At 41.9% G+C, this 26,568-nt stretch overlaps 1 protein-coding gene across 2 annotated transcripts in view; it reads left to right on the top strand.

The window, feature by feature from the left end:
• Positions 1–26,568, top strand: part of LOC126329139 (protein lin-54 homolog) — a 236,570-nt gene that overhangs the window by 153,212 nt on the left and 56,790 nt on the right. For both annotated transcript variants that reach the window (XM_049996128.1, XM_049996129.1), the window contains exon 8: positions 8,909–9,261. In XM_049996128.1, coding sequence (XP_049852085.1) covers positions 8,909–9,261 — 353 coding nt within the window. The remainder of the gene's footprint in view (positions 1–8,908; positions 9,262–26,568) is intronic.

The following is a 26,568-nucleotide window of genomic DNA, read 5'->3' as shown; positions in this document are numbered from 1 at the left end:
ACCTTGACGCTGTGCTTTTCACAGTTTCACCTTGACGCTGTGCTTTTCACAGTTTCACCTTGACGCTGTGCTTTTCACAGTTTCACCTTGACGCTGTGCTTTTCACAGTTTCACCTTGACGCTGTGCTTTTCACAGTTTCACCTTGACGCTGTGCTTTTCACAGTTTCACCTTGACGCTGTGCTTTTCACAGTTTCACCTTGACGCTGTGCTTTTCACAGTTTCACCTTGACGCTGTGCTTTTCACAGTTTCACCTTGACGCTGTGCTTTTCACAGTTTCACCTTGACGCTGTGCTTTTCACAGTTTCACCTTGACGCTGTGCTTTTCACAGTTTCACCTTGACGCTGTGCTTTTCACAGTTTCACCTTGACGCTGTGCTTTTCACAGTTTCACCTTGACGCTGTGCTTTTCACAGTTTCACCTTGACGCTGTGCTTTTCACAGTTTCACCTTGACGCTGTGCTTTTCACAGTTTCACCTTGACGCTGTGCTTTTCACAGTTTCACCTTGACGCTGTGCTTTTCACAGTTTCACCTTGACGCTGTGCTTTTCACAGTTTCACCTTGACGCTGTGCTTTTCACAGTTTCACCTTGACGCTGTGCTTTTCACAGTTTCACCTTGACGCTGTGCTTTTCACAGTTTCACCTTGACGCTGTGCTTTTCACAGTTTCACCTTGACGCTGTGCTTTTCACAGTTTCACCTTGACGCTGTGCTTTTCACAGTTTCACCTTGACGCTGTGCTTTTCACAGTTTCACCTTGACGCTGTGCTTTTCACAGTTTCACCTTGACGCTGTGCTTTTCACAGTTTCACCTTGACGCTGTGCTTTTCACAGTTTCACCTTGACGCTGTGCTTTTCACAGTTTCACCTTGACGCTGTGCTTTTCACAGTTTCACCTTGACGCTGTGCTTTTCACAGTTTCACCTTGACGCTGTGCTTTTCACAGTTTCACCTTGACGCTGTGCTTTTCACAGTTTCACCTTGACGCTGTGCTTTTCAGAATTTCACCTTGACACTGTGGTTTTCAGAATTTCACCTTGACACTGTGGTTTTCAGAATTTGGAGTTGCCTAATGATTTCCAAAATTGAACGTCCCATATGTCTAGCGCCAACTACCATCCCATGTTCAAAGTCTGTTAATTCCCATTGTGTGGCCATAATAACTTCGGAAACCCTTTACATGAATCACCTGAGTACAAATGACAGCTCTGCCAGTTCACTGCCCTTTTGTATCTTCTGTATGCAATACTACTGCCAGTTGTATATGTGCATAATGCTATCCTTCTGTGTATGTATTATAGGCATGGAAAAACAAACATCCAGAGGCTGAATTTGTTCAATGGTTCCAGGTGGCATGAATTGCAATGTCCTACATTTTTCTGGAGTGATAGTTTATTCTAAAGGAGTATGATTCTTATATGCACACGTGGAATCAAGTAAAAGCATGTTATTTGGACCAGCTATTGTCCAAAAGCAATGCTCATACTGTAGTTGTTGTTCTCTTACCCACATTTTCCCGTGCTTGCTTGCTGTGACATAAATATTCTCCACTGCTCTTGCAAAATCATGCATATGAGAAAGAATCATACGGGAACGGAGCACCTCCAACTTCACACAGCACAATAAATAACCTTTGAGCTAATTTACCATCTAAATTAACAGTCAGTATAATTGTATACAGGTGCATTAAGGCAATGACGTTAGTTGACCGTAATGCAACTCTGTTTGTCAAATAACTTACGGGTTTGCTGCCGGATGACGTCATCGTCCACTGACAATATTTTGACAGGAGGACACCCTGCCATTCTCAAGGCACAATTGCATGGAGGAATCGATGTGCAAGGGAATTTAATACTTCGGTTCAAAGAGGAGAAAAAAAGGAAGATACCCCACACACAACAAGTAACCGCAGAGTCAACACACAACCAAGGATAACCAACATCAGAAATATCGACAGTGACTATTTATCAACAGGTGAGGTAGCACTAATTCTGTCCCTCTGTTGTTTGATGAGAGACAGAGCTGGATTCGAAGCAGCATTTAAACAAAAAACACCATCTCTGTTTATAAGGTTGCTTGATAGTTTGGTTTTAACAGCCTCCTTAATAACACTATCCCAACAGCTGGACGTTCAAGCCAGAATCTCTGTGTTGTTGTATTCCATAGGATGACCGGTCCTTGTTTCTCCTCTGTGAACCAAGCTATTAAATTCCCTTGCACATTGCTTCCTCCGTGCAGTTGGGCCTTGAGAATGGCATGGTGTGTTCCTGTCGAAATATTGGCGGTGGTAAACGACATCACCCGGCAGCAAACCCGTAAGTTATTTGAACATTAAATTTGCCAGGAAAAGTTAAGGTCTCAAACTCTCTTGGTGCTTCCAATTTCCAGGGTTCCTTTCAAATGCATTTTCTCTTCAAATTTCAATTGGTCAGAGTCAAAAACAAATTACTTACTGAATGATGAGATAAGTTAGTTTATCTCATCTACACATTTTCAGTTCAGTTCTGCAGTATGCTGTGCATCGTCAAGCTGACGCTTTGTTTGAAATTCAGTTATGTTATATCATCCAATACTATAGCACTCTTCCAAGTTATGCAAGATTGCACTGCTTCCCTGGAACTCAGTGACCTACTATGTTGTGCACATCAAATTGTGCATCACATAGATTACAGTATCATTCAGATCCTGTAAATTGTATCAAGCATCCTTGAAATTTTTGTAACAAGTGCATATTGTCCTCCCTTGACTCTTCATAGTTTTTCTTATTGCTGCGGATGTATTAGAAATCTGTTCGTAATTGTTCTTTTACTACGCTGTGGATGATCTTCCAAGCACATAATTATGTTTAGTATCCACTCCTTGGACGACGATTGTCCTTAGCTACATTTCACTGGAGATTGGGTTTATGGCTTGTTGTCTGACAAGGATGATGAACTACATGGCTTGACACCTGTATCAGCATCACTTTCACTTGTTAAGCCAGGATTGTCATCATTGTACTCCCCATGTGCATTGTCCACACAGTGAAATATATACAACACCACACATTCCACTGACTCATCTACCACTACTTTCTCACTCTGCGAAATTTTCCTTTCTGGTGAAATTTCAACTTTAGCAACAGTTCTTGTAGATATAATCCAATGTTTTCTTTGTTTATTGTTGCCATTGCTCTGTTTTGTACGGACACCACTAGCACTGTATCACTGTTGTTAGTTTCGCATCGACTGAGCAGTTCAGCTATGCTCCATAGCCTCAAGCTGTACCCATCAGTGGAAACCTCCAGTGTCAGCCCCTGTTGCCATTAGCAGCCAGTATTGTGGTTGCATAGCGGACAATGTGTCGAGCATCGAATGCCTTAAATATCATTGACCTTTTGCGACCTCTCTCTCAGGGGGTTCTTTGTTAAGCAAATAGACCGTCATAATAGATACATGAATTAGTGGTAAAATGTCACTGTAGCAAGACTGAATACCATTAACATCCAAACCACTAAAAGCAAATGTCAAATGAATGTAAAAAAGCAGGTAAAAGTTTAAGAGGCTTCTTAAGAGACTGTCTCCATTCCTTCCAGACAAGTATGCAAGTGTAGAACATATGTGGCTTGAACTCAAATAAAAATTCAGTTTAGTAACAAGTAAATTAATGGGAGATGAAGCTGTTCCCATGTGATACACAAAACGGGGTAGAACATTGTTGCAAAAGCATCAGAAAAAATGTGCCAAATTTAAAAGAATGCAATATCCCGAAGAACTGTGAAGTTCTACACACACTCAAAATGTTGTGTGGATTTAAATGCCATATGCTTTTAATAATTCCCAAAACCGAAATTGTCCCAAAATCTGACAAAACCCAAAGAGATTTTGGTCATGTGTAAAGTACACCACAGGCAAGACACAAATAATACCTTCACTGGATGATAACGATGGTAGCGTTACTGATGGCAGCACCACTAAAACGAAAATACTAAATGTGGCTTAGCAAAATTCATTCATGAAAGAAGATGAAGTAGGTATTTCAGAATTTGAATCATAGTTACTGTAGAAGTAGATAGGTATCTTCAGTGTACCAAAGCAACTCAAATCACTTAATAAAGGCAAATGCTCCAGACCAGACTGTATACCAATTAGATTCCTTTCAGAGAATGCCAGTACAATAGCCCCTTACATAGCAGTTGTATACAATCTCTCGCTCGACAGAAGATCCCTGCCTAAAGACTGGAAAGTTTGGCAGCTCACAACAGTATTCAAGAAAGAAAATAGGAGTAACCTACTGAATTACAGACGTATATCACTGACGATATGCTGTGGGATTTTGAAATATACCCTGTGTTTGGACATTGTGAATTACCTCAAAGAAAACAATCTATTGACACATAACCAGTATGGACCAGTATGGACAAATAAAATATCGTTCTTCTGAACAAACCTGGCTCTTCATTCACACAAGGTAGATTGTGCTGTCAACAGGGGATCTCAGATTGATTCCGTACTTCTGAATTTTCAGAACACTTTTGATACCATTTCTCACAAGTTGCTTCTAATCAAATAGTGGAAACTCCAGGTTGCGGAATATAAACATTATTAAAAAAGGATTGATTGGTACTCACTGTAAAAATGACACGTTCTGTAGCAGACAGGCACAATGAAAGGACTGTTACACACTTAGCTTTCAGCCAAAGCTCTAATCAGAAAGTGAAGCACACACACATTCATGCATGCAAGCACATCTCGTGCACACATGACCACCATATCTGGTGGGGCAGGGCAGAAGTAGGGATAGCAGAGTATGGGTTGGGGAATGGGGGGGGGGGGGGGGGAAAGCTGTCTGGCAGAACATTTAGGGACTAGCTGTATGTATGGCAAGAATGCTAGGTGTAGTGTTGGGAGCCTGTGAGCTAGGGAGTGGTGAGGGGAGCAAAAAAAAGGCAAGGGGCAGAAAGGGGAAGTACAGATGGGTGCATTGGCAGAGGGCTGCCTACAATGAGGGTGAGGGGACGTGAATAGGGAGGAGGTGGATTCTGTTGGGTGAAGGGTGTTGGGACAGTAGGTTACCACAGGTTGAGGCTGGGATAATATCGGGAGTGGAGAATGTGTTGCAAGGATAACTTCCCATCAGCACAGTTCAGCGAAGTTAGTGGTGGATAAGAGGGTCCACATGGCCTCAGTTGTAAGGCAGCCATTGAAAGCAAGCATGTTACATTCAGCTGCATGTTGTGCCACAGGGTAGTCTACCATGCTCTGGATGGTGGCCATTTGTCCTGATGGACAGTTGACTGGTAGTCATACCAACATGGATGGAAAGCTGTGCAATTAGTGCAGCAGAGATGGTATATGACATGGCGGCTTTCACAGATGGCCCGGCCTCTGGTTGGATATGGTCAGCCTGTGACAAGGCAGGAAAAGGAAGTGCTGAGAGGGTCGATTGGGCAGGTCTTGCACCTGGGTCTTCCACAGGAATGTGATCCCTGTGACAAGTGTTTGTGTTGCGGTCACATAGGGATAGACTGGGATGATATGCATTTTGAATGGGTGACAGATACCACTTTAGGAGGGGTCATAAGGAACTTGAGTATGATGTCCGTCATTTCAGGCACTGATGATGGATAATCAAAGCCCAGATGAAGGATGTGATTTAGTTGTTCCACTCTGGGGTTATATTGTGTGACAAAGGAAACACTCCTTTGTAGCTGGCTCTTGGCTGTGGTGGGAGGATTACGTTGCGTGTGGTACATGACATGGGAAATTTGTTTGCGGACTAGGCCTAAGGGACAGTGCTCTAATGCAGTAAAAAGACACTCTCGCCCTTGTAATTAAAATATTGGGTGTTCTGAGATGGTGGGGAGCCAAGTATTTCCAGAATTTACCCCGAAATTCTCGAAGCAGTACAGTACCTCTCTGTAAAGGGCTTCGAAACCCTCAGCATACTGGGCAAGGGAGTTCTTGTCACAGCACATATGCTGTCCCCAGATGGTCAGGCTGTATGAAAGGGATTTTTTGGTGTGGAAGGGATGGCAGCTGCTTAAATGCAGGTACTGTTTGTGGTTGGTGGGTTTATGTGGACAGAGCTGTGATGGAACCATCAGAGAAGAGATGGTCAACATAAAGGATGGTGACGCATTGGTTGAGGAGGACCAGCTGAAACGGATGGGGGAAAAGGTTAGGAGGGGGTGGGGGAGGGGGAGGAACATGGTTGGATGGCCTGGAAAAGGCAGGGTTCAGTGTTGAGATTGGGTTGGCTTTGGTTGGAGGTGTTGGCTGCAAAAAAAAGTTTTTACATTGCAGGCATAGGAAAGTAGGTCTTTTGACAAATCCAACATGGTTAAACATGGCTGTAGGGCTAAAGGTGATGCATCTGGAGAGGCCTGAAACTTCCCTAGGGCTTAGGATTTGTTGGAAAGGTTTACAGCAGTGTTCTGTGAATTTTTTGGCTATGGATTTAGTGGCATGTTAAGGAACTTCGGGGACCTGGCAAGTCGAAAAGGTCATCTAGGTGGGGTCTGGGTGTTATGAGAGGCTGACAAAGACAAACACTGTGCATTTTGATAGTGATGCACCAAGATGGTGGTAGTATGTCGGCAGGTTGGATACTTTATGTAACATGTTTGGAATGTTCCTCCAAGTGGTGGAGAGCAAGCGATTCAATTTCAGAGATTTGATGAATGTAGTCTGGATTACACAGTTGCAGTATCTTGCAGAGGGAGCAGATATGGTTCTGGGATGCCTATGTCATGAGATATATTTCTGCAGTACCAGGTTTGTGAGGGCTCGGGACTGGCAAAATCTGAAAAGGTGAAAGCCATTTTGAAAGGAAAGGTGGGATCCAGAGAAAGGAATTTTCATGGTTAGGCCATTGGAGGTGATTCCATGGTTCAGGCAACAGTTAAGGAACAGAATGTGTGACTGGGTTTTAGCCAGGGTAAGGAATATTTTTCTGAACTGGAGCAGAAATATGAAGCATGGTCTATTGTGGCAAGGATGGCATTGAGGTAACAGGTATGATGGGGAAATGGAGAAATGAAGGTGTTTGATTGTTGTCGGGCAGCTGCCCCACATGTATGAATGTGTGTGTGTGTGTGTGTGTGTGTGTGTGTGTGTGTGTGTGTGTGTGTGTGTGTGTGTGTTCCCTTTTCTGACAAAGGTATCAGCTGAAAGCTAAATGTGTAACAATCCTTTCATTTCCCTGTTTGTGGCTCAATGTGTCATCTTTATGGTGAGTAGCAATCTATCCTTTTCCTAATTGTTCTAACCAAATAGTGTGCTTATGAGTTATCATCTCATTTGTTTGCCTGGATTCATAATTTCCTGTCAGAAAGGACACAGTCCACAGTAACTGACAGAGTGTCATCATGTGAAACAGAAGTGCAATCCAGTTTTCCCCAAAAAACTGATACAGGGCTTCTGCTATTCCTGATCTATATAAACAATTCAAGAGATAATCCGAGCAGCTATCAAGATTGTTTGCGGGTGATACAGTCATGTATTGTGTAGTAACATCAAAATTAATTACAAAATTATTTAGGTGGGATATCTGTATGGTGCAAAACAAAAGAAGTGTGAGGTCCTCTGCATGAGTATTAAGGGGTCTGCTAAATTTGTGCTACATGTTTAATCTCTCAAGTTTGAAAGTTGTCGATTCAACTGGATGCCTAGAGATTGTTGTTACAAACAACTGCAATTGGTACCATCACATTGAAAATGCGGAGAAGATGAACCAAAGACTGCATTTTATTGGCCGTATGCTTACTAGATGCTATAAACCTACTAGCGAGACTGCCAACACTACACTTGTCCATCCTCTTCTGGAGTATCATTGTGCGGTATGGGATCCTTGCCAGATATAATTGACAGAGGACATCAAAAAGTTAAAATCAGGGCAGCTTGTTTTGCATTGTCCCAAAATAGAGGAGAGAATGTCACATATAATGTGTGAGTTGGAATGGTAATCAAACAAACAAACGAGTTTCTAATTCTCGTTGCAGCGATATCTTTTTATGAAATCTCAGTCATCAACTTTCATCTCCAAATGCATTATTTATTTTTTCCTTCTTTTTTGTCCCCCAGCCTCTTCTACGTAGCAAGAAATGGCAATCATAGTAAAATAAGAGAAATAAAAGCTCTCGCCGAAAGCTGTAGGTATTTGTTTTTCCCAAGTGCTATTCAAGAGTGGGGCTTCCCAGAAATAGTCCAAAGTTGGCTTTGCAAACCCTCTGCCAAGCACTTAAACATAAATTACAGAGTAGTCATGTGGCTGTAAATGTTCACTTGCGTTAGTGTAAAGTGAAAAATGTTCTTGGCATTGCCGAGTACAGTAATAGTTACTCATTTGTGCAAAAAAAAGTGATTACAGGCAAAAAGAAACAAGAGAAGGTATGGGCCCACTCTTTGAATGCAGAATGTCCACACTAGAGACCTTTAGAGCAGTTCTACAAACAGCTCAAAAATTATTCAGTACACTTTTTCAGACAGTCACGAATGTCACATCAAATTTTCTAGTTTATTTTAAATATTATTATACCATTTAGATTTAAAGATTTTGCCTGCAACGCTATTAATGCAATTCCTGTGGAAGAGTGATTGTTAGGACTGCTTAATGCGAAGTAATACATAGTGTTTCTATCCACATTCAAATTACGTACTACATTGCAAAGTAGAGTTTCGTCTTGACGTACGAGCAGTGAGACTGTAGAATAAATTTACACATATTACTGATTTTGAAAACGTGAAGTGTTTTTGTGTCAGATGTAGTTTGTTAGGCTCAAATTTGTAATATTGTAGGTTTTCATAATTTTGCTCAGCCAAAGAAAAATATGTTAGGACTATCCTATGTTTTTCTTACAGCTAACTATATGTATAAAATAGTGGAATATCATAAAAGTAGCACATAAAGTATTGCTTTGTGAACAGTTACAGGCACAGCAACAACTAAACCAGCAGAAACAGCAAGAGCATCAGATGCAACAAGAAGAACAGCAGCAAGAGCAACAGCTGCAGCAAGCCCATCAGTTTCAGCAGCAACAACGTCACCATCAGCAGGCACAACTGCAGTCTCAGAAGGAGAAGACGCAGACACAGCAGCAGGAATCTAGCAGTGCCAACATCCTAAGCTCCAGTGGGAGCCACAGCCAGGCTACTGGTCCTGTGAACACAGATACCCCAGCTCCTCCGCGTTCAGGAGCATCATCCCGCACCACGTTGGAGCCCAATGGCATTAGGCCTCGGAAACCGTGTAACTGCACCAAATCCCAATGTCTGAAACTGTAAGTGCCAGCATTTTGATATATCTTACATTTGTATTATTTTATTGCAAATTTTTGTATTGCCCTTTTTTTCCCAGGAAATAAGCCTTACCTATGTTTTGTCGGTGAAGTATTTGTATTAATGCAGATAAAACGAAGCAAGTAATATTTATATAAGACAAAAATGCCAATGGTTCCTAGCAGATTAAAAGTTGCCTTAGATTGTATGTGTTCAGAAACCCCTTTAGTAGTTACTGAATTTTCAACAACACTGTGTTCCAATAAAAGGAAACATTGATTTCGGTGAACTTTAGTGTACTGGTTTGGGACTTTTGAAAGTAACTCATGTGGAAGTATTTAGGTCAGAATATTTCAATATTCGAAGTCACTTGTCCAGAATAGAGGAAGCTATTCCCAGAAAATAGCCCTTTCATTATCCACCAGGAGGATGAAGAGCTCTAATGAGTGGGAAGGGACTCCTATCTTCTCCTCTTCTTCCTCCCACTCTCCTTTCCCCCATTCCCTCCCTCCTTTTTCTCACTTCCATATCTGCACTAAGGGCCCTGAGCTCACCTAATCTGTATGAGGAGGGACCACATCCAACTGGCACCCACGTGGTCCTACCACCATAACTCCATGCCCTTATAAAAGCCAGCAGAATCAGGAGATGCAGACATTGGGCTGCAGAACAGCCCAGTCTTAATCTGTACCGGACTTGTATCTGGATATGCCTCCAACTGAATCTAAATTCCATAGGGAGGAGGTTGAGAAATAGAAAAGAGAAGAGAAGAAACCAAAGGTGAAAGCCGACTCAGCAATCCTAGCAGATCCGAATCCTGTCTACACCACTACTGATATCATGCTGTTGGAATGAAATGCTTGCTCTTGCTTTGCTCAGTGCTTAGCTAACCTGTCCTACATCATTATTGAGCCTGTCGTTTGAACAGAATTGATCCTGAAAGAGCTTGTAGTGTGGTGTGTACATTGTTCCTTGAGACCATCTCTGGAGACCAGATACCACTTAGTACCACAGTGGAAGTGGTGGCAGTGTGAATACAAAAGAAAAAGAAAGAAAATTTAATCACCATTTGCAGCATCTGTCCTACTGTTCCTTAGCGAGAGATGACGTAATGTGAGATCATCAGTTTTATTTAACTGCTGCCCTAGGTTTCTTTTACTGGGTAAGTTCAATATCCATAACTCTTTATGGGGCAGTTCTAAGATAACGAACCTTAGCAACTTAGGGGCTGCTCTAACATCAGTACATGGGCGAACTCATTAGTGCAGTTGTTTTTAAATCTTGATTCCATATACTAAATATTATCCCACTCAGTTTAGTATAGCACATGCATCCCTATCAGTAATCAGCCTTATGGTCTGTAGGTCTAGTTCTGACCTTTGTATTCAATGAAAGGTTCATGATGTCATAGTGACTTCTTCCTGATCATTTCATCCCTTCTACATTGGTACTCCACTAGAGGCCCCCTGCTATGGTTTTTTAAGATTTATAACTGGCACATTAGCCTTCCTCATGGGATTGTTGAAGAGCGCCTCAGGCACAGTTTCTTGCTCAGCCAAACTAGTGATACCATTTCATAAAGATCCCTACACATATCACCACCCTACTGCAGCCAGTCCCATGGTGGATGCAAATCGCCTTGGCACACCACCTGTCAAAAGACAATCCTGACAACATCAAAAGTACTGGAAGCAGAGCCCACTATCCTAGAAAACAGGAATGCTAAAAAAACAATGTGAAATTGTACCTTTCCCTCATAGATAAGGGCCAAATTATAGTGTCCTTGTGGTCAACAAGGAGCAGCTGATATCCCTTGCATCTGTAAGGATGCCATAGAGAAATCTGACCCTACTATCATTGCGGATTATATACCAATGCACTTCACTCCAGCATTGACATCTGGCAGCTATCAACTACCTTTCCTTCCCCTCTTCTCTCCTTCCTTCCCTCCCCCTCCACTCCCTTCCCCTCTCCCCACCTCACCCACATCTTCAATCCATTTCCATGAAGTTGAGCAGTGTGTGTCATCTTGTCTTCTGACACACAACATTTCAGCACTCATAACACCTCTTCTTCTGAATGGGAGCTCCTCAGCATATTGAGTGTGCAGAGATACAGTTCTAGACCCTGATCAAAAACATAGCCATCTACTTACAAATGCAGGCACTACAACCTTGCTATTTGTAACCAAATCAGGTTTGAGGGTAAGTTCCTTCCTGAGTGGAGGGAAAGAACAATTATCCTGATTTTGAAACTAGGGTAGGTCCACAGGAAGTGGATGGTTACAGACCGATCAGTCTTACCAATGTCCTTTGCAAATTGTTTGAGCACATAATAAGCTGTGCGGGATTCTTGGTACAATGAGCTTCCTGTGTAACTCACAAAGTAGATTTTGGGAGGAGCAATCCACCAGCGATTGCATGGAGTCTTATCAGAATGTCGTTTACCCATTATTAACATCTCATTACTGTCACTTTGACCTGTGATTAGCCTGTGGTGCCACATCTTGTCATCATATAGACACCACTTTACATGAATGGGGCTTTATGGCCCCCTGTAGAATTTCATCCAAAATTTGCATCCTCGGCAATCCTACAGAAGTCTTTAATTCATGCAGTTTTTCCCACATAGAGAAAAACTGAGACCAACAAGGCTCTATCCTGAGTGTGACCCTCTTCGTAATAGCAATCGGAGGCAGTGAAATCTATTAGTCTCACCAGTCTTATAGATTGATTATTCCTGGATCTACTATCGTTCTTCCAACATGACTGTCACTGATCATGATGCTATTAAAAAAAAGCAGAATATTGGGAATATACACATGGGTGCCAGTCTCACTACCAAACCTTTCATCATGTATTTTTGGAGATATAGAAATGTTCATCTGAACCCAGAACTTCACCTATCTCCTCCACCTATTTGCTTAATGTGGAGGCAGATCAATTCTTAGGGAATGATTCCTACTGCTAGGCTAACCCAGAATAACCTGCATAGAACTCTTATAATATTCTCTCTTGCCTGTTGCAGGAGAGCTGGAAAGATTCCATCTGGGCCAGGTGACTTGAATGGTGGGAATTTTCCCTCTGCCCATTGGATTTTACTGAAGTTGGCACACTCCTTGCCTGATTCCCAGTCCTCTCTTTGAGTGACTAAGAACCATTGTCTCTCAGGGAAAGCTTACTGGTCTATATTATCTGCCAGAGCATTTGAGGAAAGTGAGTTTTGAGAAGCAGTTCCAGTGTCTCATGTGCTGTCTTTGTATTTCTCCATCCTCCTCCCTCAACGTATCTCCTGGATTAGTTGTTAATCTAGTGAGGATTTTGTGAAGTCTGGCTTGAGAAGCAATGGCTTCCACTTCCTCACAGAATGCTTTCCAGGATGCCTCCTTTGCTTGTCTAATTGCAAGGTTCTAATTGACAAGGGCCTCACGATATTTTGCCCAATGTCCTTTATGTCTCGCAAGGTTTAACAGTCTCTGTACCAATTTTCTTTGTGTTTCCATGTTGTTATTCCTTCAAGGCACACTCCTATTTGTGCATTTCTTGATGACAGAGCAGTTGTCCTGGTATGAGGTCACTATGGCAGAGGTTACAGCCTCTGCTACGTCCTCAAACTCTACTGGATTCCTTATCGATGTTTTAATTTCCGATAAGCTTAAGTCAAGGTCCCTCCTATATGTCTCCCAGTCTGTTTTCCTGGGATTCCTATAATTCGTGTGGCCTGTCTGATTCACATTTCAACGTTGAATTTAATATACATGTGGTCCAATGAGGATGGCTCTAATGCCACAAGCCATTGTTTGACATAGCTTCCCAGCATCATGGAACCAAAGGTTATGTCAATTACTGCTTCCCTTCTAATATTCTTGAATGTAGGTAAATCACCCCTATTCAGGACCTCCAAGTTGTTAAACTAGAGAAATTAAAGAAGGTACTCACCTCTACTGTTGGTGTCCATGCTGCCTCACACTAGGTTGTGGCCATTGGCATCACATCCAACCAACAGTTGGTCACCTTGCCGATGGCAAGCTTCTGTCAGTCTCCTCATGTCCAAAGGAGGAGGAGAGCTGTCTTCATAAGGAAGGTATGCTGAGGCCAAAACAATTTCCCTCGTGACACCTTCCTCATATTGCTGCATTGCTGAAAACATTAAAGACTAATTAGGGGAAGTTGAGTCTGGGAAAATACGATTTGTTTCATTATTAATTAAAATGTCTTCTGCTGCCCAGTCTAGAACTCTTCAGGCAGGTGGTCGACTAGGTGATATACCTGTGACCATTGTTCCATAAAGAACTTTGAACATGGTTCAAGGAATCCTCTTTCATAAAGATCTTGTGCCCCAAACAGATGAAGAGCTTTGTACTAATCTCCATTTGTGATTCATACATTTTATTAGACATGTACAAAAAGGGTACAAGGATAATCATACAGGTACAGGTGCCTTTATCATAACCTTTGAAGGAAGTGTCCTCCTGGAGAAAGTTAAGGCCATGTTGTACAGGTGTGATGTGAAACTGTATGACCTTTGAGGTGCTTCAGATGTTTATGCTTTGGACACATTTCATCCCACTGCACGGCAGACCCAAAATGCAGCAACTGCAGCAATGAGTGTAACTCTTGTGAACTCCTCTTAGCATGTTAGCTGTGCGTAACATCGCCCTCCACATTCATCATTTTGATCAGTTTTCAGGAAGGAACAGAAGATTCAGGAATTCAAACCTGTTGACTGCCTGTCAAATATTGAGGCACAGAAGAAACATGAACACTTACCCCTTGTGAATATGATTATCAATTATGCTAACATCACAACCTTTGCCCCCCCCCCCCCCCTCATCTACCTACCTACCTCTTCCTTCCCCAGACCATATCTACCACTACCATCCCCTCCCGTGGTTCCCATAGTACTTTCTTTGGGAGCCATTTCTCTTTCTTCAGTGTCTACCAGTGACAGGGCTCCCTGTCAGACTCCCTGTTCCCAGCAACCCCTGAACCAACTGAAGGAGCCACAGCCTGTGGGACCCAGAGCTATGCGTTCTCCGTGCGTCCCCATACTTAATACAGATAGCTCCTGGAACAAACCTTGTCCACCAAAGGTTACAAATGAAAAGAAGAAGAACCACGACAAGGCTCATCCGGTGCCCCCAGAGGTGCCAAATCCCCGCACATAGTTGGATTCTGAGTTGATATTTGTGGATGTGGTTCCATCCACAGTGGTGATAGGCTGTGATCATATATGTGTAGCTTGTCAGTCCTTCTGGCTCCTTCACACTTAATTTGGCCGCCAGTCATGTCATCGTTCAGTGGAATTGTAATGGATACTAATGTCACCTGCCAGAACTTAAACACCTTATCTTCTGTTCATCTGTGGTGTGCATTGGTCTCAAAGAAACACAGTTCACTGATCACCATTTTCCAACACTCCGTGGTTATAGTGCATTCTGTCAGAACTGTGCTAGGCCCAAGAGGGCTTCAGGAGGGGTCTTTACTTGGGTTCATACAGATGTCGTCAGTGAATGCTTTCCCCTTCGTATCTCATTGGTGCAGGTGCAAACAACTGGAGTGATTACCATTTGCAACATTTATCTACCTCCATATCCCCACCCCCCACCCAATTTTCTTTTGGTTGAGGGACTGTAATGCACACCACCTCCTGTTGGGGAGTACGAGTTTGTCTGATAGGAGCCTTCTAATTGACCAGATTGTCACAGAGCATGATGTGATGTGTACCTCTTGAATGATGGTTATCCTACCCATTTCAGTGCCACCCATGGAACCATTTCAGCTATGGCTCTAACAGACTCTTTCCATAATCTTGTGGTTTCACTGTGTTGGTCACTACATGACTTTCTAGTGCTCCTGTCATTTTCTTGCCACTGCCTGTTAGACAGACTACCATCTTGGGCACTTCAGAGCCAAGTGGCCTTTGTATGCCTCTGCTGTTATATTTACCGCCTCTCTGTTGGTTTGTATTGACGAGATTGTGCAATGCATCTCAGCCACGATCATTCACACCACTGGAACTGCTATTCCCCATTCTACATGTCCTTCCCACCATCAACCGTTGCCGTCATGGACCAATGACATTGTAGTAGCTATTCATGGTCACCGATGAACCTTGCAGCAGTTCACAAGACATCGTTCGTAGACCATCCTTACCACATTCAAATGAGTTCATGCTGAGTCTCACTATCTGATCAGGTGCAATAAGAAGGAATGTTGGGAGCACTATGTCTGCTCTCTGGGAATATGTGCCTCTTCATTTCGGGTGTGGACCAAGCTCCATGGTCATATGGGCTGCCAACGATCAGCAGCTGTTCAGAGTCGTGTCCATAGTGTGGTCTTTCATCAGTTCTTGCAGAACACCTTGAGATCGGCTTAGTGACAGCATTCACTTCACACTAAGCTGAATCCTGTAATGAACCCTTCACTTATTGGGAACTACTTTGGGCTGTTGCCTCATCTCACAACACAGCCCTAGGCCATGATTCAATTCACAATCAGATGATCCAGTACTTTGATCCCCAAAGCCAACATCTCCTCAGGGTCTTTACAGTGCCTTCCCCTTGAAATGGTGAGATAGCCTAGTCCCACTCCTTAAGCAGGGCAAGAACCCAACATCTCTTGACTGTTATTGACTGAAGATTCTGATCAACCTGTTCTGTAAGCTGCTTTAAGTGTTGGTGCCCTTAGATTATGCTGGGTTCTCAGACCTCTGGGCCATTTGTGCCCTTATCAGTATGGCTTCTGAGAGGGACAATCAGCAACTGATGATCTGCTTAGATTGTAAGCAGGAATCCAACAGGCTTTTTCTAATCACCAACACCTTGTTGCAGCATTTTTTGAGCTGCGTAAGGCATATGACACCACTTCACATCATCACGTTGTACTTACACACCATAAATACTACTTTCAAGGCCCCCTACTGAATTTTATTCATCAGTTTGTATCCACTGGTAGGTCAGAGCTAGTCAGCACTGCTCTCAGCTGTGCATGGGTCCAAGAGATTGGCCTCCTACAGGGCTCTGTTGAGTGTCACTCTCATCCTCATCGCCATCAGTGGGCTAGTGACCTCTGTTGGGCGGCTGGTGACCTGTGCATTTTATGTTGACAATTTTTGCCACTGCTCTCGGAAAATAACAGAATGCAGATTTATGCTGATAGTAATTACAAAATTGAGGTAGCAACAGTGCTGAGGCAGATGAGGAATGAGATGAAGAATGACAAGAGAATAAAGCAAGTGGTGGGCAAGAGTGTGGAAAGGGGAATGAGATTGATTGAGGAGAAGGAGTAGCAGAGACCTAAGAGTTTTACCTATGCTGTTATAGACTATTGGAGAGGCAGGGATCCAAATCACAGTTCTTATTACAATTTTCTAACACACATGCGAGACGTAGTCCCTACACCCATTTGCCACTTTATACTCAGTGCAATCACAGATATTTCATGTCTTGTTTAAGATAGGACCAAAGTGAAAGCCACATCATGTGCAATCTGTACTTCAATTATTATGCAGTATTCTGTGAGAGTATGGTGGCTAACTAGCTGTCTGCCCATAGAAGTGACAACCATGAAACTATGGCTGATAGCAAATGAGAGCCCCTAGTTGTTGAAAATGTTACACACCACAATATCAACAACTTAAAAATCTGATTCAGTATTAATGACATATGGGTCTTCCATTATAGCACCAACTCCTCTGAACTGTGCAGATGGGAACTGTCTCCTGGACAGGGGTTCCTGTAATCCCTGTTGCCTAACCTCATCTAGCCCTTACCCACTGAGAGAACACACTGGGTATGACTTTGGACTCACTGTTATGAAGACAATAGATCGAATTTTCCTCTGGTCATCCCAAATTTAGGTTTAGTGTGGTTTTCTTGAACATCTACTGTGAACACTTGTTCTCCGGGAACTGGTGGGGGGATAGAAATAAAGGCCTGTTGAAAGTGTTTATTGTGGATATTTGTGTGCTGATACTTCTCCATTTTCTTTTAGTTGTGCTTGTCATCCAGTGATTAGATCAGATATTAGCAAAATAACATTCCCCAGTAAAATGGAAACAGGATTAAATAAACTTGAGCTTGCTGCTTCAGTTGTTTCATTAAATCACATTAAGCAAATACAGATGTGGTACCTTTGATTAGACCACATCGGTTTCCTCCCTCAGTGTGCAACTGGAATGAATGGAAACAGTGATCTCTCTCCATTCTTAAATACGTACTACTCCTAGTCAAGCAGTGGAAAGTCCAGGTTGGAATATGAATAATATTATAAAAAGAATAGATTGCTGCTGACCACAAAGATGACATTTCGAGTTGTAGATGTGCGCAACAAAAAGACAGTTACACATCGAGCTTTCAGGCAAAGCATTCAGAAAGGAATACACATATACATTCAAGCAAGCACACTTCACACACGTGTAATCACTATTTCCAGCTGGAATGCAACTGTGACATGTTGAACTGAAGAAGGAATCTGGAGTGGGGAAATTGGAGGAATAGCAGGGTATGAGTGGGGGTAGAGAAGTCGACACTACCAGGCAAAGCCTGCAGAGACTAGATGGTGGCAGGACACGGCTCTAAGGCACAGTGTCAGGAGGCTGTGGGGGTGAGGGGAGGGGCGGGAGTGGAAAAGGAGAGGAGCAGAGATGGGGAAAAGAGCAGTGGGTGCATTGACAGAGACTGCTGCTCAGTGACGGTGAGAGGATGTGAATTGTGATATGATCATGGGAGAATGGGGGTAGAAACAGTTGTATGCACAACATAATCTCCAATCCCTGCTTCCACCCTTTGGCCCTTCCTAGAATCTCTCTCCCGAGTCTTTTTCCTTCCTCACCTCTACGACACTTTGAACACCCACCTTCTGTGGCTCCCCAAAATCCATAAACCAACAATCCTGAATGCCCAAGTGGAGCTGGTTATTGTGCTGCCCCTGAAAGAATTCTGGCACTAATTTATAAACTCCTCCAACCATTTCCTGGAAATACAGGCTCCCACATCAAAGATACCAACTACTTCCTTCACTGACTCTCCATAATCCCCACCCCTTTACCCTCTGGATACCTACTCGTCACTGTTCACACCACTTCTCTATACATCAACATCCCTTATGCCTATGGTTTTTATTTATTTATTTACACGTCAAGTTCCGTAGGACCAAATTGAGGAGCAAATCTCAAAGGTCGTGGAATGTGTCAGTACATGAAATTACAACATAAAAGTAATAACAGATAAAAATAAATGTTTATGAACCTGAAAAAAGTCAGTCCATAAGCTTAAGTAAACGCAATCAACAGTACAACAAGAACCAGCTTAATTTTTCAAGGAACTCCTCGATAGAATAGGAGGAATGACCCATGAGGAAACTTTTTCATTTTCGATTTGAAAGTGTGTGGATTACTGCTAAGAGTGTTGAATTCGAGCGGTAGCTTATTGAACGTGGATGCAGCAGTATACTGCACACCTTTCTGCACAAGAGTTAAGGAAAGATATATTTTGAGAGGCCAGTGTCAAAAGACCCAGACTCGTGAACAGGGGTCAACAAGAGGTTCGTTAACTTACACGACTTATTGCCCGAACCACCCATTTCTGAGCCAAAAACATCCTTTTAGAATGGGAAGAGTTACCCCATAATATAATGCCATACAACAAAAGTGAATGAAAATAAGCAACATAGACTGATTTTCAAGTCGAATGATCACTCACTTCAGATACCGTTCGAATAGTAAAAATAGCGGCATTAAGGGAAGGGGATCGCACCCTGCCTAACTAACCCGTGTTAATTTAGGCAAGTATTTGACCCATTTCTGAAAAAACTATTTGATACAGAACCTTAATATTTTTACTCTATGTTGCATGATGCTAATAGTCAACTGTACTAAAATCTGATTTATCCATTTTATAGTTTTTAAGAAATACTTTTTTAAATTTATTAACAAAAAGTATTAGGTTTTTTCTGCATAAAATATTTTTCAGTGAACTTCCTAATGGGGGAATATTAATGAATGTAGTACCAGAGGTGACTTTTTACGTTATGCAGAGTCTCTGAAAATTTCATTCTCAGCTATTTCAGTACCCAACACTTTCCAATATTACCACAATTGAGTGTAATAACAGAATCATGGACTCCTAGTTCATTGTATGCATGCTTAAAAGTACAATTTTAGGAAGGCGGCTCCAATTATGCTGTTGAAACATTAATTTGGGTTCTGTCTCTGCCCATGCAGACATTTCCTTAAGAGGTCAGGATGAGCCAAGTCTCAGAAAATAGGTTTAATTGCTGTAATAGCAGCAGCAGGAAGAGAGTGTTGGTGAGAATAAGATTCTCCAGTTGCCTGAGCCCTATTTTATTTGCACCATGAATTTTCTCCTGATAGACACAATCCATGACATGGCTTATCATCAGTAGAGGACTTATTGAGGAATATGGCCCAAACATCTCTCTTCATTGCCTCCAGATTTTTTTTATTTCTCCTAATTGCCTGCCCATAGTATACCTTCAAGTTTTCTATAACAACTACTCTCAATCACAAAAGAACAAAACTAACCACGTGTTTGAAAGCATGCAATGTAGGGTACATAAAGATCTAAAATATATGCAGAAAAGTGGGCGTGGCAGATAAACACACATCGTAGGAAAATGCTCTTTAAATGCTCAAAAAAATTTTAGCAAAATCCTTTTCAGAGTACTTAAATCTGCTTGTGTCTGTGTATGTGCGGATGGATATGTGTATGTGTGCGAGTGTACACCTGTTTTTTTTTTCCCCCTAAGGGAAGTCTTTCCGCTCCCGGGATTGGAATGACTCCTTACCCTCTCCCTTAAAACCCACATCCTTTCATTTTTCCCTCTCCTTCCCTCTTTCCTGACGAAGCAACTGCCAGTTGCGAAAGCTCGTAATTCTGTGTGTGTGTTCATGTGCCTGTCTGCCGGCGCTTTCCCGCTTGGTAAGTCTTGGAATCTTTGTTTTTAATATATTTTTCCCGTGTGGAAGTTTCTTTCTATTTTATTCACATATATATCTATCCGCACATACACAGACACAAGCAGACATACATATATATATATTTTTTCCCCCGACCTGAACCACAATGTGGTCCGCTTAAGTCTTTGAACAAGATCCTGAATGTGGGCTTTCCACGAGAGCTTACTCCTAGAAATTTGAACTGTTCAGTTTCACTAATCATATGCCCATTCTGTAAAAGTAAAATGTCAGGTTTTGTTGAATTGTGTATTGGAAACTGTAAAAACTGGGTCTTACTGTGATATAGTTTTAGTTTATTCTCTACAAGCAATGAAGTTAGGTTATGAACTGCACTAATTGAAACCAAGCCAATGTTGCACACATCCTTTACTACCAAGCTAGTGTCAACAGCAAACAGAAATATTTTAGAGTTACCCGTAATACTAGAGGGCATATCAGTTATATAAATAAGGAACAGGAATGGCCCCAACACTGATCCATGCGGCATCCCCCACTTGACTGTACCCCACTCAGACCCCGCATCACAGCCATTCTCAGCACTTCGAATAATGACCTTTTTCTGTCTGTTGCTAAAGTGAGAGGTGAACCAATTGTGAGCTACTCCCCGTATTCCATAAAGGTCCAACTTCTGGAGCAATATTTTGTGATCAACACAATCAAATGCCTTAGTTAAAAGGTTTCGAACGCTTGGCATATTTTTTTATTTAACCCATTCAGTGCCTCACAGAGAAAAGAGAATATAGCCTTTTCAGTTGTTAAATGACTTCTAAAGCTGTACTGTGCATTTGAGAGCAAATCGTGTTATATAAAATGATCAAGTTTATATACCTACTAGTTCAGCAGATAACAAAGAAATTAAAGAAATGTATGACAAAATAAAAGAAAATGTTCAGATAGTGAAAGGAGACGAAAATTTAATAGTCATGGGTGACAGGAATTTGTCAGTAGGAAAAGGGAGAGAAGGAAACGTAGTAAGTGAATATGGATTGGGTGTAAGAAATGAAAGAGGAAGCCACCTGGTAGAATTTTGCACAGAGCACAACCTAATCATAGGTAAAACTTAGTTCAAGAATCATAAAAGAAGATTGTATACATGGAAGAAGCCTCGAGATACTGACAGATTTCAGATAGATTATATAATGGTAAGACAGAGATTTAGGAACCAGGTTTTAAATTGTAAGACATTTCCAGGGGCAGATGTGGACTCTGACCGCAATCTATTGGTTATGACCTGTAGATTAAAACTGAAGAAACTGCAAAACGGTGGGAATTTAAGGCGATGGGATCTGAATAAACTGAAAGAACCAGAGGTTGTACCGAGATTCAGGCAGAGCATAAGGGGACAATTGACAAGAATGGGGGAAAGAAATACAGTAGAAGAAGAATGGGTAACTCTGAGGGATGAAGTAGTGAAGGCAGCAGAGGATCAAGTAGGTAAAAAGACGAGGGCTAGTAGAAATCCTTGGGTAACAGAAGAAATATTGAATTTAATTGATGAAAGGAGAAAATATAAAAAAAATAACAGTAAATGAAGCAGGCAAAAAGGAATACAGAGGTCTCAAAAATGAGATCGACAGGAAGTGCAAAATGGCTAAGCAGGCATGGCTGGAGGACAAATGTAAGGATGTAGAGGCTTATCTCACTAGGGATAAGATAACACTGCCTACTGGAAAATTAAAGAGACCTTTGGAGATAGGAGAACCACTTGTATGAACATCAAGAGCTCAGATGGAAACCCAGTTCTAAGCAAAGAAGGAAAAGCAGAAAGGTGGAAGGAGTATATAGAGGGTCTATACAAGGGCGATGTACTTGAGGACAATATTATGGAAATGGAAGAGGATGTAGATGAATATGAAATAGGAGATATGACATTGCGTGAGGAGTTTGACAGAGCACTGAAAGACCCAAGTCGAAACAAGGCCCCAGGAGTAGACAACATTCCATTAGAACTACTGACAGCCTTGGGAGAGCCAGTCCTGACAAAACTCTACCATCAGGTGAGCAAGATGTATGAGACAGGCGAAATACTCTTACTTCAAGAAGAATATAATAATTCCAATCCCAAAGAAAGCAGGTGTTGACAGATGTGAAAATTACCAAACTATCAGTTTAATAAGCCACAGCTGCAAAATACTAACGCGAATTCTTTACAGACGTATGGAAAAACTAGTAGAAGCCGACCTCGGGGAAGATCAGTTTGGATTCTGTAGAAATATCGGAACACGTGAGGCAATACTGACCCTACGACTTATCTTAGAAGCTAGATTAAGGAAAGGCAAACCTACATTCCTAGCATTTGTAGACTTAGAGAAAGCTTTTGACAATGTTGACAGGAATACTATCTTTCAAATTCTGAAGGTGGCAGTGGTAAAATACAGGGAGCAAAAAGCTATTTACAATTTGTACAGAAACCATATGGCAGTTACAAGAGTCGAGGGGCATGAAAGGGAAGCAGTGGTTGAAGGGAGTGAGACAGGGTTGTAGACTATCCCCGATGTTATTCATTCTGTATATTGAACAAGCAGTGAAGGAAACAAAAGAAAAATTTGGAGTAGGTATTAAAATCAATGGAGAAGAAATAAAAACTTTGAGGTTCGGCGATGACATTGTAAGTCTGTCAGAGACGGCAAAGGACTTGGAAGAGCAGTTGAACGGAATGGATAGTGTCTTGAAAGGAGGATATAAGATGAACATCGACAAAAGAAAAACAAGGATAATGGAATGTAGTCGAATTAAGTCGGGTGAGTGCTGAGGGAATTAGATTACGAAATGAGACACTTGAAGTAGTAAATGAGTTTGGCTATTTGGGGAGCAAAATAACTGATGATGGTCGAAGTAGAGAGGATATCAAATGTAGACTGACAATGGCCAGGAAAGCATTTCTGAAGAAGAGAAATTTGTTAACATCCAGTATAGATTTAAGTGTCAGGAAGTCGTTTCTGAAAGTATTTGTATGGAGTGTAGTCACGTATGGAAGTGAAACATGGATGATAACTAGTTTGGACAAGAAGAGACTAGAAGCTTTTGAAATGTGGTGCTACAGAAGAATGCTGAAGATTAGATGGGTAGATCACATAACTAATGAGGAAGTATTGAATAGGATTGGGGAGAAGAGACGTTTGTGGCACAACTTGACCAGAAGAAGGGATCGGTTGGTAGGACATATTCTGAGGCATCAAGGGATCACCAGTTTAGTATTGGAGGGCAGTGTGAAGGGTAAAAATCATAAAGGGAGACCAAGAGATGAATACACTAAGCAGATTCAGAAGGATGTAGGTTGCAGTAAGTAGTGGGAGATGAAGAAGCTTGCACAGGATAGAGTAGCATGGAGAGCTGCATAAAACCATTCTCAGGACTGAAGACCACAACAACAACAAAAAAATGATCAATTATCCTTACATACACAGCCTTTGAATAACTTTAGCAAACACTGATGGCATAGAAACAGGTGTAAAAATATCTACATTATTGCTTTCTCCCTTTTTATAAACCAGCTTTACTGCTGAGTACTTTAATCACTAAGGAAAGTGACCATTCTTACAGGAAAAATTACAAATATGGCTAAATACATGGCTAACATGTGCAGCACAGTACTTAAATATTCTGCTAGACACTACATCATTACCATGAGAGTCCTTAGTCTTCAGTGGTTTAATTATTGACTTAGTCTCCATCTTGTCTATATCACATAGGAGTATTTCAGACATCAATCTCAAAAAGGCATTTCCCAAGAGAGTTATGATTCCCTGTAGAAACTAAATTTTTATTTAACTCACCAGCAATGCTCAGAAAATGATTGTTAAATACTATACATATATCTGATTTATCAGTAACAGAAATAATTTTAGTGTGAACTGACTTTATATCGTTGACCTTGTGCAGCTGACCAGACACTTCCTTCACAACTGGTTTTAATGCTTTTAACACTGCCTTTCCCAATGTCCTTCAGGCTCCAAACACACTACCTCATCCCTCATAACTTTTTAACTGTATCCTAACTCATAGCCTCTTCTCCTTTAAAGGAAGCATATACAGGCAAATCCACTGCATGCTGTGGGCACTTACATGGTGCCCTCCTATGCCATCTTTTTAATTTGGCATCTAGAGGAAACTTTCCTAGCCTCTCAGACCCCTGCTCTGGTTCAGGTTCATTGATGATACCTTCACAAACTGGTATCAGGGCCAAGATACCCTCCCTCATTCCTTCACAACCTCAACGCGTTCTCTTCCATCTGTTTCACCTGATCCCCCTCAACCAAGTGCGCACCCTTCCTTTATGTTGGCCATCTCTTCTCTCATGGCTCCATGCACACCTCTGCCCACATTAGACCCACCAACCACTAACAATACCTGCATTTAAGCAGCTGCCATCCATTCCACACCAAAAAATCCCTCTCGTATAGCCTGACCACCCAGGGACAGCATATGTGCCATGACAAAGAACTATCTTGCCCAGTGTGCTGAGGGTCTCAGATGCCTTTACAGACAGCCACTGTCCCATAAACCTAGTCTGCAAAAAAAATTTCCCATGACACATTCCACACATGCCCCTAATCCTCCCACCACACCCAAGAACCAGCTACAGAGGAGTGACCCCTTTGTCATCCAGTATAAGTCCAGGCTGGAACAACTAAACCACATCCTTTATCAAGGTTATGATTATCTATTATCAATGCCTGTAACAAGGGACACCCTACTCAAGTTTCTTACCACCCCTTCTAAAGTGGTGTTCCATCACTATTATCCACCATTGCGGTGTCCGTTTGGCAACTGGCGCCTTGCACACTAGCCTGATTGAGAGTCTATATGCAGAAGCTGCTGACAACTGCTGTCCTACTAGTGGAACTTTTTCCTCCGGAGGTATGCATGTTGTTTGTCTGCCATGCGTGGCCGCCCATCCAATGCCTCCCTATTCGATGACTCCTTTGATCGCTAGTATGGGGCATGTCTCTCTTTTTCTGTTACCTCCTGGAGTTCACTTTCAGCTCTGGCTCTTTCTGATTAACTTCACACAACCTGCAACTTTCCTGGTGGGTGTGAACCCTTCACCATCTTGGCTTCATGTGGCGGATTGTGTTCTCGTTGTCCTTCATTTGCTTCCTAAGCATACTACTACAGCCTTGCTATTCACCTTCATATTGACAACCTTCACATGGAACTTCGCAGTACTACCTTTGTTTATACTGATGGCAAGGGCGCAAGTTCCTTCATGTACTCCGTTTAAAATCCCAATAGGTGTAGTGGCCTTTCCTCTTTTGAGCAATTTTAGTTGTTTTTCTATCCCTCTGTCAGATATTTCTATATCTACCATTTTGTCATCTGTGCGACAATCTGGAGAAGGAACTACAGTGCAGTCTTCCTCTGTGAAACAGCTTTGGAAAAGGACATTCAGTAATTCGGCCTTTAGTTTGTCATCTATTCAAAGTGATCCACCAGTCAACCTTCATGACGGTTTCGTCAGAAACCGGTGGTCTCTCACTCGTTTGCTGTGAAATTAAGCATGGTCGGTAGTAAACTCGCTACACAACTTCTATACTTTCATCAGTTAGCAATGAATTTCACGTGATTCAACAACTTTTGCCATTTCAGTTGATTGACCACCTTTTCGTTTCAGAAACCGAATAACTGTGTGAACTCTGCACTTGATGGTAGCATCAACCAGAGCTCTCTTCATAATCGCTGCCAAGCCAAGACTGAGTAGCCCAGCGAGACCAGCGCATCCCACTTTGGGAATTATGGAAGCAAAGTAGTTTTTGTGTGTCCCAAATGCTTTGGAAACTATTCATTTGTGATTACTCTTGTATATTGTGAGTAAACAGTATCGGTTAAAAAAAGTAGAATGTAGGATATCTCACCATTTGATCTCTTGAAAAACTGTTTTTCTTGTTAATGAAAAGCAGGTAGACATTGCTAGAGTGTAGTGCCCAACAACTGGAGTGTTCTTTTAGCAAATTACATTTGTGAGTAATTCCTCCACAATGATCTACAGTTTTACAGCTTTTGTACCAGAAAACAACTTACTTGTCTTGTAAAATGCAAATTATGTACATTTGGGGTGTTTAGACTTCATTTCCATAAATGTAAGTGTAATTTAATGTTGACTGTTGATGGCCCATAATAGTGTACGAGCTTCAAAATTAAGTTCCTCCAATGCAGATGCATGGTTATAACAAAGTTACTCTCTTTGAAGTGCTCAACTGTCTCCCACTTGAGTTGTAACTTGAAGCTGTCCTCCTAGTTTGATTGGCATCTTGTGCTGAATCACAACCAACTTGGAAATTGATGCACCTTCCACAATGGTGGTTTTTGACAGACATGTTGCCTGTACA

This window comes from Schistocerca gregaria, chromosome 2 (genome assembly GCF_023897955.1).
Source record: "Schistocerca gregaria isolate iqSchGreg1 chromosome 2, iqSchGreg1.2, whole genome shotgun sequence".
Taxonomy (NCBI): domain Eukaryota; kingdom Metazoa; phylum Arthropoda; class Insecta; order Orthoptera; family Acrididae; genus Schistocerca; species Schistocerca gregaria.
Note: the sequence above shows the minus strand (reverse complement) of the source record. Positions and strands in the feature narration are given on the sequence as shown.